We start from the raw sequence: 17,316 nt of genomic DNA on the forward strand, positions 1-17,316 counted from the left end.
CAAATATATATGAAAGGCTGCGAGGTAGCAGCGCTCAGGCCGGCAGCCCAGGTGTCTTCTGGGAGTTGCAAACACGTGTAAATATAACATCCTCGAGGCTCCATTTTTAATTATTTAACCAAAAAACGTGAGGCGGCCCCGACGCCGCCTGTGCAAAATGAAATGTCTTCTGCTTTTAATTAGATTCTGGTTTCTGAAGATCGGGCCTGAAACTGCTTTTCAGAATAAACATACAGGTGAGTGAAAGTTTAAGTCGTTTCACTAAATAAAACAAGTAATGATCCTGATGCTGATGGACTTGTTCAATGTTTAGGGGCCTTGACCTTGAGGAGGAGCCTGCTATGGTCCCAGAGGTGCCTGTTATATGGTTCATTTATGCTAACCTTTGACAATTGTGTGTATTGTGCGTTAATGCTGAAGAACCCCACAAGGGGGCGCTACTCATCAGTGACAAGAGATTTCTAAATGTCCAGCTAACGATCAAATCTGCCCTTCAGGAGAAATACTTATGCGCATGTAGACCGAGAGAGGCTCGAACCAACAACCTTTGTATCAGCCCTCTACCGCCCGTCACAGCGATGTTGTTCCACGCGTTCCAGTGCACAAAGAACGTGGTTTTATTGCTGGCGCCGCCCTCTGCAAACATAAAGTCCCGCGTGCGTGCAGGGACCCCAGAGGCACGTCAGGGTGATCCAGAAGGGCACCGGGCACCGCGGGCGGCCCCTCTCCGCGCGCCTCTGCCGCAGCTCCGTCAGCGGCAGCGGTGCGGCAGCGCCTCAGTCCCCCGGATCCAGCTGCTCATCTCCGACCAGACATCACATCACGTCCCCTCCCGTCTCCTCCGGTGGGGGGTGGGGGTGGGGGGGCGTCTCCACGGGGAGGCAGGGTCAGAGGGGGAGGGGCTTGTCCTCTGTTTTTGGACGCGGAGCGAGAAAACAGCGCAAACACGCCGCCCACCATTCAAGGCGAGGCGCGCGTCAACAGTTGCGCAACCGCCGAGTGGGCTCGGATGAAGCGCGGAGAGGAGCCGCAGGAGGAGGACGACAAAAGGTGAGCTGCACGCGCCTCCTCTGCCCCGCAAACGCCAGGTTGGGGTGCGCGCGGGCTGCCGGAGGGGTCGCGGCGCGCAAACTTGCTTCCGCGAGGAGGGTTTGCTTTGATTTCAAAGAGAAGATCAACATCCTGTTTGGCTTTTGTTCGTGCGCGTAATTTCAGCGGGGCTGGATCGTCCGAGCCGCGGCTCCTTTTCCCTCCGCGAAGGCGTTTAAAAATGTATTTTCGATTGTTTTAATGTGGAGGGTTGCGCAACTGGGGCAACGGACGCAACTTTCACGTCGAGTTGCGTTGCGGACACGTCTGAATCCGACTTCAGATCAGCTTCAGGTGTGAAACATCGTCCGCGTCTCCTCTTGTTCTGCGTTCAGCAACATTCGCCCAAAGGTTGTCGGGTTTAATCTCATTGTATCGAAGTGTTTTATTACATTTTATCAGCTGCAGCTTCATCCACCATCGACCCTGGACTCAGTTCTGGAGGATTATTGTGCAGGAACCAGACTTTATGCCAGCCTGGTTTCCTGCTCCTCCAGCTGTAAATCCTTGCTCTTTGAGCCCCCCCCTCACCTCATTATTAGTAGTCCAGATATTTATGGCCACTGATTGTTTGCTCACAGCTGTGTTGCAGCAATCTTAACGCTCAAGGACAAAGCAGCAACGCTGCAACCGTCTGATTGTCCGTTGGTTCTTCTGTGGTTGGTGTGTTTCAGGGAAAAAGCTCTGGTTGAAATTCGGATTTAAAGGACAAACGGGACAAGTTGGGCTCAGCTGAGCTACTAATGTTGCTTCAACAACTGGAGCAACACTAAAACTAGCGGCAGCAGGTGTGATGGAGACGCGAGAGCAACAATAAAGGTCCTGGTTGGTCCCCTGGTTGGTCCCCTGCTCGGTCCCCTGGTCGGTCCCCTGGTCGGTCCCGTGGTCGGTCCTCTGCTTGGTCCCCTGGTCGGTCCCCTGGTCGGTCCTCTTCTCGGTCCTCTGCTCGGTCCCGTGGTCGGTCCCGTGGTCGGTCCTCTGCTTGGTCCCCTGGTCGGTCCCCTGGTCGGTCCTCTGGTCGGTCCTCTGCTTGGTCCCCTGGTCGGTCCCGTGGTCGGTCCTCTTCTCGGTCCTCTGCTCGGTTCTCTGCTCGGTCCTCTTCTCGGTCCTCTTCTCGGTCCCCTGGTCGGTCCCCTGGTCGGTCCCCTGGTCGGTCCCGTGCTCGGTCCCCTGCTCGGTCCCCTGGTCGGTCCTCTTCTCGGTCCTCTTCTCGGTCCTCTGCTCGGTCCTCTGGTCGGTCCCCTGGTCGGTCCCCTGGTCGGTCCTCTGGTCGGTCCCCTGGTCGGTCCTCTTTCTGAGGGCGCTCTCCTCTTCCCCGCTCCTAGATTTTGTATTTGTGGATCGGGTCACGAGGAGGACATCAGAGACCTGTCGTGTGATCCGGGGACCGTCAAAGGGAAGGAAAATCATACGTCTGCTGCATATTAACGCACGACATCCTGCGTGAACGAACATGGCGATGAGGGGCTGGATTAGCACGTCGGCCTATTTGTGAAGCGGCTAATGTCACATGATATCAGTAACTGCTGGCGCCGTTGTGAAAATTAGCTTCTGATTCTTTTTAAAAGGTCACTATTTAACTGCTACATGTGTTATCTCAAAAGCTGCTGTTTGTGAAATGGCAGGAACATTTCGGTCTTCTCAGTTCATCCGGTAAAAGTTACTTATTTTCTCATCAGACTGCTGTAAAATGGAGTTTGAGGCTAAAGTGGGTCTGATAAGGGAGTCGTGTTTTAAAATGCTCTGTCAGCAGTGAGCGCGGCTACTTTTTATCACGGCGATTGAAGCCGCGGCGTTGTGCGGCTCCGGGAAGCTCTTCCAATCAGAACACCCGATAAATAAATATGACAAGATGTTCATTAGCAAGATCGATGCGTTCGCGGTGACCTCAAACGGAAAACGTCGCTCTGGCGGAGGATTCGCAGCCTTCCGGAGTGGATGATGTGTTTTTGTCCTCCGCCCGTAACCTGTCCGGCTTCATACATCAGTTCCCTCTTTATTGTCTTTCCATTTTCCCACAGTGCACCTGTGCCAGCTCCTTCATTAATTCCGCGTCTCCGGAGACGTCGGCGGCTCCGCGTCCGCCGTTTCCCTCCGCTTCATTTGCATTTTGGCTCCACGTGGCTGCTTGAGTGTTTTCTGGAGTCAGGTGGCTAATTGGCTCCCATCTGTCCTGAAAAGGATCTTTGGCAATTTGTGCACATTGTTTTGCTCTTTTTCACTTGGTTGCTCAACTTTTTGTTGCAACAAAACAACGTGATGACTTGCAAAATACCTGTGTCTTAACCCTCTACGTTGCTTATGTTGGGTTAGCCACGCCGCCATGGACGCCAAACGCTTTTAGCGTAGCATCTTTGAGCTCGTGTAAATGTGTTTCTGGCCTCTTTTCATGAGTTTGTGGACTAAAAAGCAGAAAATGCTCTGAAGTTATTCTGCTGCTCCGTCGGGTGTGAAGGAGAGATGAAATATCGCCGCCGTGCTGATGCATCACTTCCTGATTCTGCAGCTTAAACAAAGATAACGTTCATTTGAGGTTTTCATTTCACAGGACTCTGAGGGCAGGAAGTGGTCTAATGGAGCAGAAAGAGGAAGTGACAGGAAATGCTTGAAACGCCAGTCTGTTTACGGGCCTTCGGTCCTGTGGCGTCCTCAGGAATCTTGCTATCTCATCACCCAGAACAACTAGTTCCAGATTATAATTACACGGCCTGTTATAATGATTATTTTGGCACAGCGGTTCTCAACTGTTGGGTCGCGACCCAAAAGTGCGTCACAGGTCCTTTCTTGATGGGTCACGGACAGCTGGGGAAAAAAAAGAAATAAAATTTAGTGCGCAGTCGATGTTGGATATGTCATTTTAAAAGAACTCCAGACTCGTGCAACCAGCTCGGCGCTAGTCGTGCTAACGACCGTTTGATTGATGCTCACTTCAAGTTTGTGTTGCTACGGAGTAAGAAAATGAGGGGTATTTAAAGTGTGGATTTTTGTTCACTGGGGATAATACGGGACAGAAACGCCCATGGTGGTTCGCAACCAAATGACCATCGGGCATTATGTTTAAAGCTAACTAGCATAAGCTATATTTTTCCTCTTTAGATCACTGATTTTGGATGTAGGTGCATAGTTTATACAGCTGGAAATGTGTCTCTTTTCCCCCTGATTTTCCCAGCTTGGATGTAAAAACGTTCTCCTCACTCGACAGACAATAGCTAGCTAGTACGAGTACAGGAGCTAGCTTCTGGCCGCTCGTATTGGTCCTGTTGTGATTATTGATTAGGACACTAACGTTGTTTTTGGTATTCATCGGCACCAACCTGACCCTGACTTTTTGGACTTAAAGATGGGCAATTTTAGCTAACGGCTAACTTCCAACGGCTAACTTCCTCCTCATCGCTCTGCCTTCCTGCTGCTTTATTCATCGTTGTCACTTCTGGGAGGTGATGAATCAAATTCTAAGCTCTGTTCCTTTCCGAACGCTTCCTCTCAGACTGCCGCCTCGCCGGCCTTGACCTTCCGTAACGAGGCGAGGGTTCCGTACCCGCCTGCAGGGGGATTCTCCTCCACACAAGGTGAGAAAGAATGAATGAGCCGGAGACCGGAATACTGGCTGCACCGCTGGCAACAATTTAATTTAGTAAGAAAATGGGATTAAATGATGAGAAGATGAGGTTTAAAGCGGCGACAGAAGGGAGACGATGAAATGTTGAGCTTCAAGGTTAAATTCAGACAATTTCCGAGGCTTCGGAAAACCAAGGAACTCTAACAATGGAAAAAAAACGTCCGTTTTTAAACTTCAAGTGTAACGGACATCTGACAACATCCCCCCCCCCATTCCAATCAGATTACTTTAATCGGATTACTTTAATCTGATAACACTTGTTTACAGCCGACATTCCGTTAGCCTTTCCTTTGTTGTGTCTCTTCCGATGAATGATGCCGTTATTCCCCTTAGACTGGGATGGCTAGCTCTTGTTAGCTCTTTGTTAGCTCTTTGTTAGCTCTCTAACGTCTGATGCTGACGGATGATTTTGGTCGTAACTCGGCTCCAACTGCCGCTTCCATCGAAGCTCCTCGGCGGTTCCAGCTGTGGTTTCCCGCCTCCGTCACGTCCTCACGCCGTGGCGTCGATGCCTTCGGAGCGCCGTCTGCTGCGGCTGTCTCCAAACAGCCACTCACCTGTCTGAGTGTGCAGACAGGTGTGCAGGAACAGGCTCCGGTCTGGGCCGGGGTCGGACGCACCCACGCTCGCCACGTTTGACTGCGTCCTCTAAAATCTCCCCGTTTATTCATGAAAACGTCGTTTTTTTCCCCCTCCCTGGAATTAGAAAATATCCATAAAATCAGCCGTAGTCATAAACGAAACGCGTCAGATGTAATAAACCTCAGCATGTGTAATAAAGGCCAACATGTTAACAGCGTGTCATAAACGTCGTAAATGTTGTACTGGTGGACTCTTGGAAGTGGGCGGGGCCACAGGTAAGGTGGGCGGGTCTTTGGCATTTTGGACAGGTGACATCGGACACGTGGAATCGAAAATACGGATCGGTATTTCAAGAGGAAGTGGTTTTCCGGGCGTAAATGAATCTTTTATTGGGAATAAAGGGATAAAAGATGGAGTCTGTTGGGAAATGGCAGATTAAAGCGCCACGGATGCGCTTTGATTCCGGGCTCTCGCCGCCGTCTGCCTGTGACGTGCGAAGCATCGGCGAGACACCTGACCCAGATTCAATCCCGACATCTGCGGCCCTGCCGACTCACGCGCGGCTCCATAATTCATCAGGAATACGGGATACGATCCGGGACCGAGGCTGTTCAGGAACGCCTCAACAGCGGCAGATGCAACCAAACATTCCCAGACTTGTAAATCTTTACGCCGCGGCAGCGATCTGAGTTTCCCGTTGCCAAGGCAACTAAAAGCACTGTTGGCTAAATATGAATAATATTAGCCGCTGTCGGCTAGCATACTCGGCTGTCAGCTAGTGCACCACTGATGGTGGATAATTAGCTTTCAGGTGAGCGACCAGGCTGGCTACTTCCTGCCTGAAAGCTTCTTCGGTGGTATTGGTGGCGTTCCAGTGTAAAAGTGTGGGAATCGTGTCCCAGCATGCCGCGCTTCAGTGGTTCTGGCAGGCTGCGGACCCCGGGGAGAGTTGCTCGTGTGTTTTTAAGCCCGGGAGACTATTGGTGTTATTTCCAGGGTGACCTCTGTGTCCGACCCCGCGGCGCCGTGTTGTGACTTTAGGCGAGCGGAGTCGTAGCAGCGGCGCCGTGATTGAGACCTTTTCTTTCCGTGCGCACAAGGACACAAACCCTGAGGGCAGGTGGGGCCTGATGGATCTTTGGCCATGAGCTCCGGCCCGGAACGACGGAGGGAACAGAGACGAACGTGTTCGGATTCGGTGATCAAATCAATGACGCCTGGATTCGACGTTTCATCCGTGTTTCCAGGTTTCTTTGTTAGCAAAACTCGGGGGAAGGTTGCGTTCCAGTCGGTTGTCGAATCCCACGTAATCCTTTTTTAACCTAATTTGACCTAGTTCTGCTCAAACGTACTCGGATCCTCCTCCTGCTTCTCCCACTCCTCCTCCCCCCCCCCTCCTCCTGCTCCTCCACCTGCTCCTCCACCTGCTCCTCCCCTCCTCCTCCCCACTCCTCCTGCTCCTCCATCCTGCTCCTCCCGCTCCTCCTCCCCCCCCCTCCTCCTCCTGCTCCTCCACCTGCTCCTCCCGCTCCTCCTCCCCCCACTCCTCCTCCCCCCACTCCTCCTGCTCCTCCCGCTCCACCTTCCTCCTCCCCCCACTCCTCTTCCCCCCGCTCCTCCTGCTCCTCCTCCTCCTGCTCCACCTGCTCCTCCTGCTCCTCCCGCTCCTCCCGCTCCACCTCCTCCACCTGCTCCTCCCCTCCCCTGCTCCTCCTCCTCCTGCTCCTCCCGCTCACCTGCTCCTCCGCTCCTCCTCCTCCCGCTCCTCCTCCTCCTGCTTCTCCCGCTCCACCTGCTCCTCCTGCTTCTCCCGCTCCTCCTCCTCCACCTGCTCCTCCCGCTCCTCCTCTCCTCTCCTCCTGCTTCTCCCGCTCCACCTGCTCCTCCCGCTCCTCCTCCTCCTCTCCTCCTCCTCCCCCTGCTCCCCCCACTCCTCCTCCCACCACTCCTCCTCCCCCCACTCCTCCTCCACCTGCTCCTCCCGTCCTCCTTTTTCTCCTCCCGCTCCCCTGCTCTCCTGCTCCTCCGCTCCTCCTCCTGCTTCTCCCGCTCCACCTGCTCCTGCTCCTCCCGCTCCTCCTCCACCTGCTCCTCCCGCTCCTCCTCATCCCTCACAAATCCTCTGCTGGCCTCACCTCTGTGTCTCCGCTGTGGTGCAGAGACGCTTCACTGACTTCCCTTTTTTGCATCACCTGTTTTGAAGAATCAGTTCAAAGACGTTAGAAAACTGGGCCGCACGCGCTCCTCCTGCTCCTTCTCTTCCTCCTTCTCCTCCCTCTCCTCCTCCTCCCCCACCTCCTCCCCCTGCTCCTCCCCCGCTCTTCCTCCTCCCCTCCTGCTCCTTCTCTTCCTTCTCCTCCCTCTCCTCTCTCCTCCCCCACCTCCTCCCCCCACTCTTCCCTCCTCCTCCCGCTCCTCCCCCCGCTCTTCCTCCTCCCCCTCTCCTCCTCCCCCTGCTCCTCCTCCTCCCGCTCTTCCTCCTCCCCCTGCTCCTCCTGCTCCTCCTCCTGCTCCCCCTCCTCCTCCTGTTTAGCCCTGTCTCAAAAGGCGAATCCGTCCGTCCCGGCGTCCTCGTGAGACCTCGGTCACGGTGGACTCTGGGACAGCTCGGTATCCCACAATGCATTTCACCCCGTGCAAATGCATTTCAGAAATAGCAAATCCAGTTGAGGCCTAACAGTGCAGACGTCCAACAACCCCCTCCAGATCCCGCTAGTGCGCCATTACCTAGCTTTCCATGCTAACAGCGCTAGCTGGAGTCGGCTCGGGCTCGTCACATTAATGCGGAACAAAGAGAAATCCCATTAATTGGATCGTCAATAGATCCACCTCTGCAGGACAAACACGGCTGCCTGAGCAGCGGCTTAATCGGAACGCTAAACGTCATTAAAATTCCGTGGCGCTCCGCCGGCACCGGACCGTTTGCACCAGGTAATGAGAAAAAAGCCCCGAGGATGTGTTTGCCTCGGTGCTCACCAGCATGCCGGAACCCGGTAATTAACTGCCGAGCGCCTGAATGACACCGCAGCCGTTTGAAGGTAAACAATGTGACTTTCCAGGATTTTTACCCCCCGCTGGGATGTTTCCTGGAGGAAGCAGGAAGTCCTGCATGTTCCTGCTAACGCCGTGTGTGTCTTCGTTAACGTTCTTCGCCATTTACATCGTTGTCACGGGGCTGTCGGCGACCTTTAACCTCCTCCAGGAGCAGGTTATCAGGTTATTGCCCGGAGGAAGTCCGGATCCGTTAAAGACGGAGTCGGAGTCGGTCGAGACTTGTTTTAGTTTATAGAATGAAGGGATGAGAGAACTCACTGAGGAACCTCACTTGACTCCTTTAGATGACAGGGAGAAAAGGCAGAGGACGATGAGGAGAAGGTGGAAAATGAGGAGTGGGAAGGGGAAGAGGAGGAGGAGGAAATGGCGGAGTAAAAGAAGGATGGGGAGGAGGAGGAAGAGGAGGTGAAGATCACGATTGACCTTCAGCTGCAGATGTTTGATCAGAGAAAATTAAGGTCAACTCCTAGAGACCGTGTGGTGACGCCTTCCCGAATGCTCCCGCAGGTAACCGGAAAGGTTCAGGTGGGTCTGGAATGGAGGAGGGGGGGGTTTATATTTGTATATTTGGGGCAACGTTACTGAAATTCCGAACCTTCAGGCGTCCTCCGGATGTTCCTCCCTCCGGTAAAGTTGTCTGAGATCAGTCTGGCAGCTGGAGCTGAAGTTGGATCAAAACGGGCGTCTCGGTTTTCTCGTTGTTCCAGTTGACAGCAGCAGCGTTCCCATCAGCGGCGTTCCCATCAGCAGCGATCCCATCAGCGGCGTTCCCTTCAGCAGCGTTCCCATCAGAGTAGTCAATTAATAGATCATTGAGTTTGTTCTCGGTTACCGTCTGTGACCGTAATGGTTTCAAGCTAGCATACATGAGGTCACCTGGATTTACCACTTCCTGAACCACAGCCCCCCCTTCCTGTGAAACGGTCGGCTAATCCGCGCTAAGTCGCTAAGCTAGCGCCGTGCTTCTCATCGAAGCCTCTCGAATTGATCGCGCCCTTGTGCGTCTGCCGTTTCCTCTACAAACACCCCATTGGATGTCAGCGGCGTCGATTAACTCCACAGGCCTCATCAGAGCTCGTTATCGTGCCAATTAGCACTCCAGCTGCCGGAGCCCTGGCAGTTTAGCTTAGCACCAGATGTTAGCGTTCCAGAGTCCGTCCACACCTGCGCTGCTGTTGGGGGTGTGATAAAGGAAACGGGGAAAAGTGTCACCTCAGGAGTCGATGTAACTTTATATCACGGTCTGTTACCAACGAGCTCGTCCCAGAAGATTGTTTCTGTTTTAGCCACCTCAAAAAAAATATCCCAGATTTAAACTACAACTGCTAAATAGCTAACTCAGACATAGCTTTTCTAATGTCTGACGTGTCAATGACACAGCATGACGGTGAAGTCTAGCGCACATTGCTAGCTTAGCTTCACGTTGCTAGCTTCACAGCCCTGCTGGATTAGGCAGCTCAAACCAGTTTGTCAATTTGAGGTCTTGCAAGCGAACATTTAGCAACTATTTTAGTTAGCATCTTCAGCTTAATTTCTTGGCACAGGTTTGACTAATTACTAGCTTAAAGCGCAATAACAGAACTCTACAGTATATGATCGGTTTTCCTCCCGCTAACGTCGGCGTGGAATTGTCTCTCAGAGGATCCGGGAGAGCCGTGGATCACACAGACGTACCGACAGGTGCATCACTTACCTGTGATCCAGGTTGGATCCCGACAAACTGGAGCTTCTCTCCTTTTATCGGAGGCTTTGATCTGCCTCGCCCGAGCATCCGGCGGCGCGTCGGAGCGGCCGAGATTCCCTCTCCAATCTGTTACCTACAGCAGGCGCGCCTTTGTGGAGGAGCGGCCAACAGAACCCATCAGCCGGCGCCGTTCTGATGTGTAATCGGTCTCACGTGGGGGCTGCTGAATAACCTCTGTAATCTGCCGCTAACATGTATCCGCGTTTTTCGGCGGCGGCGCCGTTATTGCCATGGTGGGGTCCCGCTCAGCTGTCACACATGCGGCGCTCCAGATAAGGCCCGGGGGATTAACTGAGCTTAGATGTTTTGCTGCGCCAGGGGACATTTTCTGAAAGCGGCGTATTTTAAACGAGGAATTAACGGACTGGCGTTCCTCCAGGGGAGGGGGGAGCGAGCTAACGGCGGCTACCGTATGTTCACTGTTCCCAAACCAGCCTGGTGCGTTCTCCAGAGGGGGAACAAACGTTTTAGCATTCGCAAGATCTCGCTGCCTTGTCTTTGATGTCGGCCCGGCCCTTTGATGTACCGGGTTCCTCCAACCTGCACTAATTGGACCTGTTTCGGTCCTCGCCAACCGACCATTTCTGTGACGGACGGGACACGCTTCTGCGTCTCCATCTTGGTTTCTGCTGCTGGAGCTAATTTGCTGAGCCTCCGCTATGCGGTTTGTCCTGATGGATTCGTCTCAGGCGGTTCTGACCCTCCTGGTCAGTACCGACCCATCTGTGGTGCCATCCTGGCTGAAACATTTGTCTCCCGTCTCGCTGCAATAGACGAGCTGGTCCGATGCTCGTTTTTCCTCCAACACGCTCAGTTATCGCTAACGCCTGTTTCCTGCAGTTCCGCTGCTCATTTCTTCACTTTTACCATTTAATTTACAAGTTTGGAAGGAGGGATTAAAATGTGTAATTGGTTTGAGCTCGGTGGATTTGGATTATATTGGAATGTTTTTTACTTCAGTACTACGGTGATGAAATTAGGAACCGAAAATGATTTTCATTTGCATCTTTTAAAAAAAAAAATAGTGCTATTATTGTAACTTTTATAGAGGGTCTGTGAGGTTATTAGCTTAATCTTCAAAAATGTAGCTAGCATATTGTCCTTTTCATCAGTTTTTTAAATTAGTTTGTTCATTATACACTAAAAAATAACTTAAATTTGACAGCAAAATGATCATTTCTTTTCACTAGCTATGGTGGATTTTAAAAAAAAACGTTAATAGTTGTGTTGCAGTTGTGCATTTGGCAACAACATTAAATTAGCTTCAAAGCAAAGTTATTTCCTAATGTTGCATTTTTTACATCAAGGGAAAATAAAACTGAGCCCCTGGAAAAGTTACTCCGCTGAAGGCGTGTCTGAGGTTCTGGAATTTGCGGACAAATGGGTTTAAACTTGCGTTTAGCCTCGGGCAAAAATGTAGATAAACACAGCTTCAAGTTAACGCCAGTCGGAGCTGTAACGAGTTTGTTCCGCCTTGTTTTTGTGGTGGGTCGCTGTAGTTTAAGCTAGTTCTAGCGTACAAAGCCTATATTTAATTGTACTTTAATTGTGGTTGGTTTTAGAAACACTCACGAAGAGGCGTTGCCTCTCTTTAGGAGAAAATACCTCTTAAATATTTTTTTTTCCCTTCAGGGTCAATAAAGAGAAAACAAGAAATGCAGGTTGCTAAAAATGTTGAATGGCGGCTAAACCGTTTGTTTCTGGTTTGAAGGAGTGGCCACATGTTCTCCTCATCTTTCTGAGGTTGACTCGCGGAGGTGAAGGATCCTCGTTCTCCACGCCACAGCCATCGTCTCTTAGCAACATGCTACATCTCCAGCCGACTGGCTCATGAAAGCGTTAGCTTGCGGCGTCGCCTCCAGTGAGGCGCTTTAGCTGAGATGCTGCGTGCGACGGAACTCTAATGAGGCGGTTTTCCACCCAAAGCTGCCCCCCCCCCCCCCACACTTCTTCCTGGATGAACATTTACCTGCTGTTCGCCTCAAGAAACCAGCAGGAGCTGCTTTGAGTGACACCTGTGCGGTTCGCCGGAGCGTGACGGACCCGGCGCCACCAGGCGCCAATGCCCTTGGGTGCCCTGGCTGACGCGGCCATGCTAGCACGTGTAAGGCCGCGGCTGCGCCTTTTCGCCGGCCGATATTGCCGTAATCGGATCCTTTCAGCCACCGAGGTCCAACCGTCAAAACACCTCCGGACCGGCGCCGCAGCTTTTCCTCATAAACGTGTGGGTTTTCTTTTTTTCTCCGCTGGATTCGATTGTGTCGCCGTCTCTGCGGGAGACTCGGATTCAATCAGGGAGTTGAGGTGTTCCAGTCGCGGCGATGCTCCGCCTCATCCGAGGAAATGAGGTGAAGCTCTGACACAAACGGCTCCTGGCACGAGAGGAAACATCACCTGTGAAGCGTCGGGACGCCGGCGGACGTCCCAGCGGCGTCTCAACAGCCCTCGTTTGTACGTTCCAGATTAATTAAAAACGCGGATGCTGTTTGAAGTGTGGGCGGTGCCGCTGCGCTCCTCCAACTCCCGTCTCCGGGATATTCTCTGACTTTGGGCCTCCAGCGGGATGGAAATCAAGGCTTTGATCTGCTTTGAAATGTGCCCTGGCGAGAGCTTTCATCAGCGACCTGGTGGTTCTGACGGAGGTTCTGACGGTCGTCCACATCCGCGCCTGCTGTCCTTTATGTCCAGATGAGAGACAAATATTGGCTGGAGAGGCGCGCTGAATACATCCACCTCCGCCTGCCTGTTGGGCGGAGTTGAGATTTGTGGTGACTGGCACCAGTAGGGACGAGCGAAGTATCGGAAGCTGGTCCGATACCAGCCACGCTAATAATGTAGATGACTAAGTTAAGCTATAAAAGTGGCGGCTGCGGTTGTTGCTAACTAGCCCGACCTCCAACGTCCTTGGACTGACCGCGTGGAGGCGGTTCCTTGTTCCGTTACCGTGGCCGACCAGGAGGGGGCGTCGCCCACTGCTCCTTTCTCACGTTTCCGACAGTTTGTCTCATACCAGCTGGGCTCCGCATGACACGTTTAACGTAAGAGCGCCTAAAAATAATGGCGTGCACGGGGCCGCTGTGCTGCACCTGCTCGGCTCGGGCGCCACGGTTGCATCATCGTCTGGCTGACGCTCCGGAGCGCCGCGAGCTTCGCAGATTTACATCTCGCCCCGGCGCTCACAGCTCGCCTCGTCCTGCTGCTTCCAGGTAGTTTGTCATATAGAGCCGTGTGTGTGTGTGTGTGTGGTGTGTGTGTGTGTGTGTGTGTGTGTGTGTGTGTGTGTGTGTGTGTTGTGTGTGTGTGTGTGTGTGTGTGTGTGTGTGTGTGTGTACTTCAGGCTGTGCAGGTTATTTTTAACTTCACTCTGCTGGGACATGCGAACTTTCTCCTCAGCTCATTGTATGGTGGCCCTGCAGGGAAGTGTGTTTTACAGTTCTGTGTGTGTGTGTGTGTGTGTGTGTGTGTGTGTGTGTGTGTGTGTGTGTGTGCATTCCAGGGTGTGTGAAGTCACGCGGCTCCATTCTGACCTTCCCCATCCCGCCATGACGTCACATTTTGCTTCTGTGGAAACGATCTCCATCTTTCGTTATTATTCTATGTTGCCGTGACAACAGTTGGGTCATGACCTTTAAAAAAAACATGCTGTTGCTAGCTAGCTGTTTAGTTTCCTTTGATGTTTTACATCAAAGGCGGCATTAGCATCATGCTTTTAAGATGATGTAGAGATCTAAGCTGAAAGGATCCTTTTATTCTACAGTAGCTGATACTTCTAAAGTTACTGGTACTACTAAAGTTACAGGTACTACTAAAGTTACAGGTACTACTAAGGTTACTGGTACTACAGTTACTGGTTCTTCTACAGTTACTGGTACTACTACAGTTACTGGTTCGTTTACAGTTACTGGTACTACTAAAGTTACTGGTACTACTAAAGTTACTGGTTCTTCTACAGTTACTGGTACTACTACAGTTACTGGTTCGTTTACAGTTACTGGTACTACTAAAGTTACTGGTACTACTAAAGTTACTGGTTCTTCTACAGTTACTGGTTCTTCTAAAGTTACTGGTTCTTCTACAGTTACTGGTTCTTCTATAGTTACTGGTACTACTTGTTGGATTGAGAAGTAACTCTGTAAATTAGCGAGTTTTAGCTAGCGTGTTTTATTGGAAGTCACGGTCGACTTCATTAGCTTTTGTTGTTAATTCCCACGTGAACCCGTCGTTCTGAGCCGGACTAACCAACCCGTTCCTACCAACCCGTTCCTGACTTGGTGGCTGGCGGACGCACATTTTAGCGCTTTGTAGCCGTTGGCTAACGCCTAGGTGATGTCTGTGGCTCCTGAAGGAGGACGTGCGTCTCCTTCGTGTCCAACATGTCCACCGTCATTCCAACCGCTCCAGATGTTGAGCAGTTCCCAGCAGGCCTGGCTGCACAGCTGCTTTCTAACCATCAGCGATTGACGACCTCTGGGCGGCGCCGCGCCGGAGCGCCCCCAGGAGACGTTAGCGCGCGTGCAGCCGCAGGGCCCATCGATCATTCCAGATCGACTTCTGTTGCTTGGTCGGCTAAAACCGGCCGCGGCTCCTCAATGATTCCACGTGTGGCCGCGCACGTTTTCCCCGGGACGCTAACGTCCGCTGTCTTCTGTTGCAGATGAGTAGCCGCGCCGCCGCCGCAGCCTGACGACCTCGCCGCAGCCGTTGACCCCCCCCTCCCCCCCAGCCGCCGTGGAGCCGCGCGCCCGCTTCGACAGCATGGAGACGCTGTCGCAGGATTCGGCCCTGGAGTGCCAGATCTGCTTCAACTACTACAGCCCCCGGCGGCGGCCCAAACTCCTGGACTGCCAGCACACGTGCTGCTCCGTCTGCCTGTCGCAGATGAGCAGCACCCAGAAGGAGATCCGCTGCCCGTGGTGCCGCTGCGTCACCAAACTTCCGCCGGGCTTGTCCGTGTCCCAGTTGCCGGACGACCCGGACATCATCACCGTCATCGCCATCCCGCACGCCTCCGAGCACACGCCCGTCTTCATACGCCTCCCCAGCAACGGTTGCTACATGGTGCCGCTGCCCGTCGCCAAGGAGCGGGCGCTGGGCCTGCCGGGGGAGCTGGGGTGCCGCTTCCTGCCCGGAGGGCAGCAGAAGGGGGTGACGGTGCTGACCATACCCGAGCAGCGGCCGCTGGGCCTGGGCATGTCTCTGGAGAGCGTGGGGATGGAGGCGGGCGAGGGCGAGAGGCGGGGGCCGGTGGGAGGAGGCGGGAAGGGCTCCACGTGGTCGGGCGTGTGCACGGTGATCCTGGTGGCGTGCGTGCTCCTCTTCCTCCTCGGGATCGTCCTGCACAACATGTCCTGCATCTCCAAACGCTTCACCGTCATCTCCTGTGGCTGAGGGCCGCGGTGGACCCCCCCCAGCAGCCCCGCCCCCCCGTTGTGGACCGTTGTTGAGGGGGGGGGCAGCGGACTCTCCTGCGGGAACTGTGGAGCGACGTCGATGGACACGGGTGAAAGGAGGAGAGCCGTAAATGTTCTGCCGTTTTATCCTCTTTTATAATCCGCAGACACAAAAACACGAATGTCCGACATCAAAGGCTTTCCTGGACCATGGCGGGAATTTTTCGGGAAATTCCCTGCGGGCTGCTGATGTGACTGACGGGACACTCGGTCGGTGTTTGGAATGCTTCTTTAGTCTGTGGTTTGTCGTACGTCTGTGATCGTGTTGTCGAGCTGCGTATTTGCTCTAAATGTGACGTAAACAACACAACAACCAGTTTCTGTCGTAAAAGGGTGGTTCCATCCGGCTAGCAACGAAAGCTATTACAGGCTAGTTTCAGCGGTGTAGAACAGATGTCGTCTTATTTTGAATGTGGCAGGAATCCTTTAAGCATGTAGCAGGATGTTAGCCGCAGAAACTGTACAGAACGAAGGGGAAATATCGATATAAATGAAAAAAAAACAACTTTGTCTTATTTGCTTTAACATTTGTTTTCTGTCTGTTAGCTGTAGCTGTTGAGCTGGGATGTGATTAGGTTACATTAGCATACGCAGGGAACGGCTACATTAAATCTCACATATAGTTAAAACATATTTACATCAAGCTAAAGGGTTTATTCACCCCTCAGAAAAATGGTCCCTTCTCACAGTTTGTTTATTTCTCTTATTTCTCTTTCGTGCAGGACTAGCATTTGCGCTAAATGCTGCACACTTTAAAACATCTAAATGCAAAAGCTGATTTTCAAATTTAAGTCATTGAAAGTAAATATATGATTGAACCGGACTGGCAGAAATGTTGTTAATGGTTTTTGAATGTTAAGTGACTCGGGCTAACCGAGTCCTTGCGGTTCATTTCTCGAGGCTAAGCTAATTCAAGCTAACCGCATCACGACATTCCCTGACTCCGGACTGCTCTGTGATTTACCCCCAGCGTCATGCTAACACACGTTCTGCTCTCACATTGATCCGTCCAAGCTTCTGGCAACATTTCCACCTCATAATTTAACTTTTCCCTGCGTTCGTCAATATTTATGCCTTCCCAGGACCCCCGTGTGGGACCTCTCATCGATTAGTCTCACTTCTCTCCTCGACCTGCTGACCTCCATCCTTGGATCTCCAGCTTTGACCAGCGGCGGAGGCGTCTGTTTCTGACTAATTAGAGGCGTGTTTCTCTTCCTTGAGGCGGTGGCGAGCATCCCGTGTGCTAACGTAGCGCTGCAGCGTGTAGCACTTGTAGCTTCTCTTCACGTCTGTAGAGGTAAAGACTTGTGTACCACAGCAGGATGTTCTGTCCCCTTTTTCAGATGCTTGTGTTAATAAATTTTGACGTTAACTCATGAAACCTCCCGCGCTCGTCACTATTTCTGCCCTCGTTCCTCTGACTTGAGGTCACGTCAGCGTGTTTTTCCCCCAAAAACAAATTCAGAAATTCCAGGCTGAGAAGGTCTGTGAACGAGACAGGAAGCAGAAACTGTCAGAAAAACCAAAATATCGACTGGAACCTCGCGATTCTTTCCCAAGTCGTGATTCCATCTTCCAGTTTGTGTCGCCATGGAGATGCTCCCCCCCCCCTTTTTCATTGTGAAATATTAAACTTTGAATCGGGAAGCGTGGATCTCGGCAGTCTCTCAGTCCAAAGTGTTTTATACGGGTGATTATGGAGCTTTTGAGCATGAGCAGAGCCTCGATTTATAGAGATTAGCTCCCCTGAAATGTTGTTTTCCTCAAAGAAATTGACT

At 52.3% G+C, this 17,316-nt stretch overlaps 1 protein-coding gene across 4 annotated transcripts; it reads left to right on the forward strand.

Annotated features, from left to right (window-relative positions):
* The first annotated feature begins 882 nt into the window (after positions 1-882).
* On the forward strand, positions 883-16,919 carry rnf152 (ring finger protein 152). 4 transcript variants are annotated; one of them, XM_057012830.1, is made up of 2 exons: positions 883-1,050; positions 14,743-16,919. In XM_057012830.1, the coding sequence occupies exon 2, from the start codon at positions 14,844-14,846 to the stop codon at positions 15,474-15,476; it is 633 nt and encodes a 210-aa protein (XP_056868810.1). In that variant the 5' UTR covers positions 883-1,050; positions 14,743-14,843; the 3' UTR covers positions 15,477-16,919. The 4 variants fall into 4 exon arrangements, with proteins under 4 accessions (XP_056868810.1, XP_056868811.1, XP_056868813.1 ...); XM_057012831.1 differs by lacking the exon at positions 883-1,050 and adding an exon at positions 1,141-1,383; XM_057012833.1 differs by lacking the exon at positions 883-1,050 and adding an exon at positions 4,640-4,658.
* Positions 16,920-17,316: the final 397 nt, after the last annotated feature.

This window comes from Takifugu flavidus, chromosome 17 (genome assembly GCF_003711565.1).
Source record: "Takifugu flavidus isolate HTHZ2018 chromosome 17, ASM371156v2, whole genome shotgun sequence".
Classification (NCBI taxonomy): Eukaryota; Metazoa; Chordata; class Actinopteri; order Tetraodontiformes; family Tetraodontidae; genus Takifugu; species Takifugu flavidus.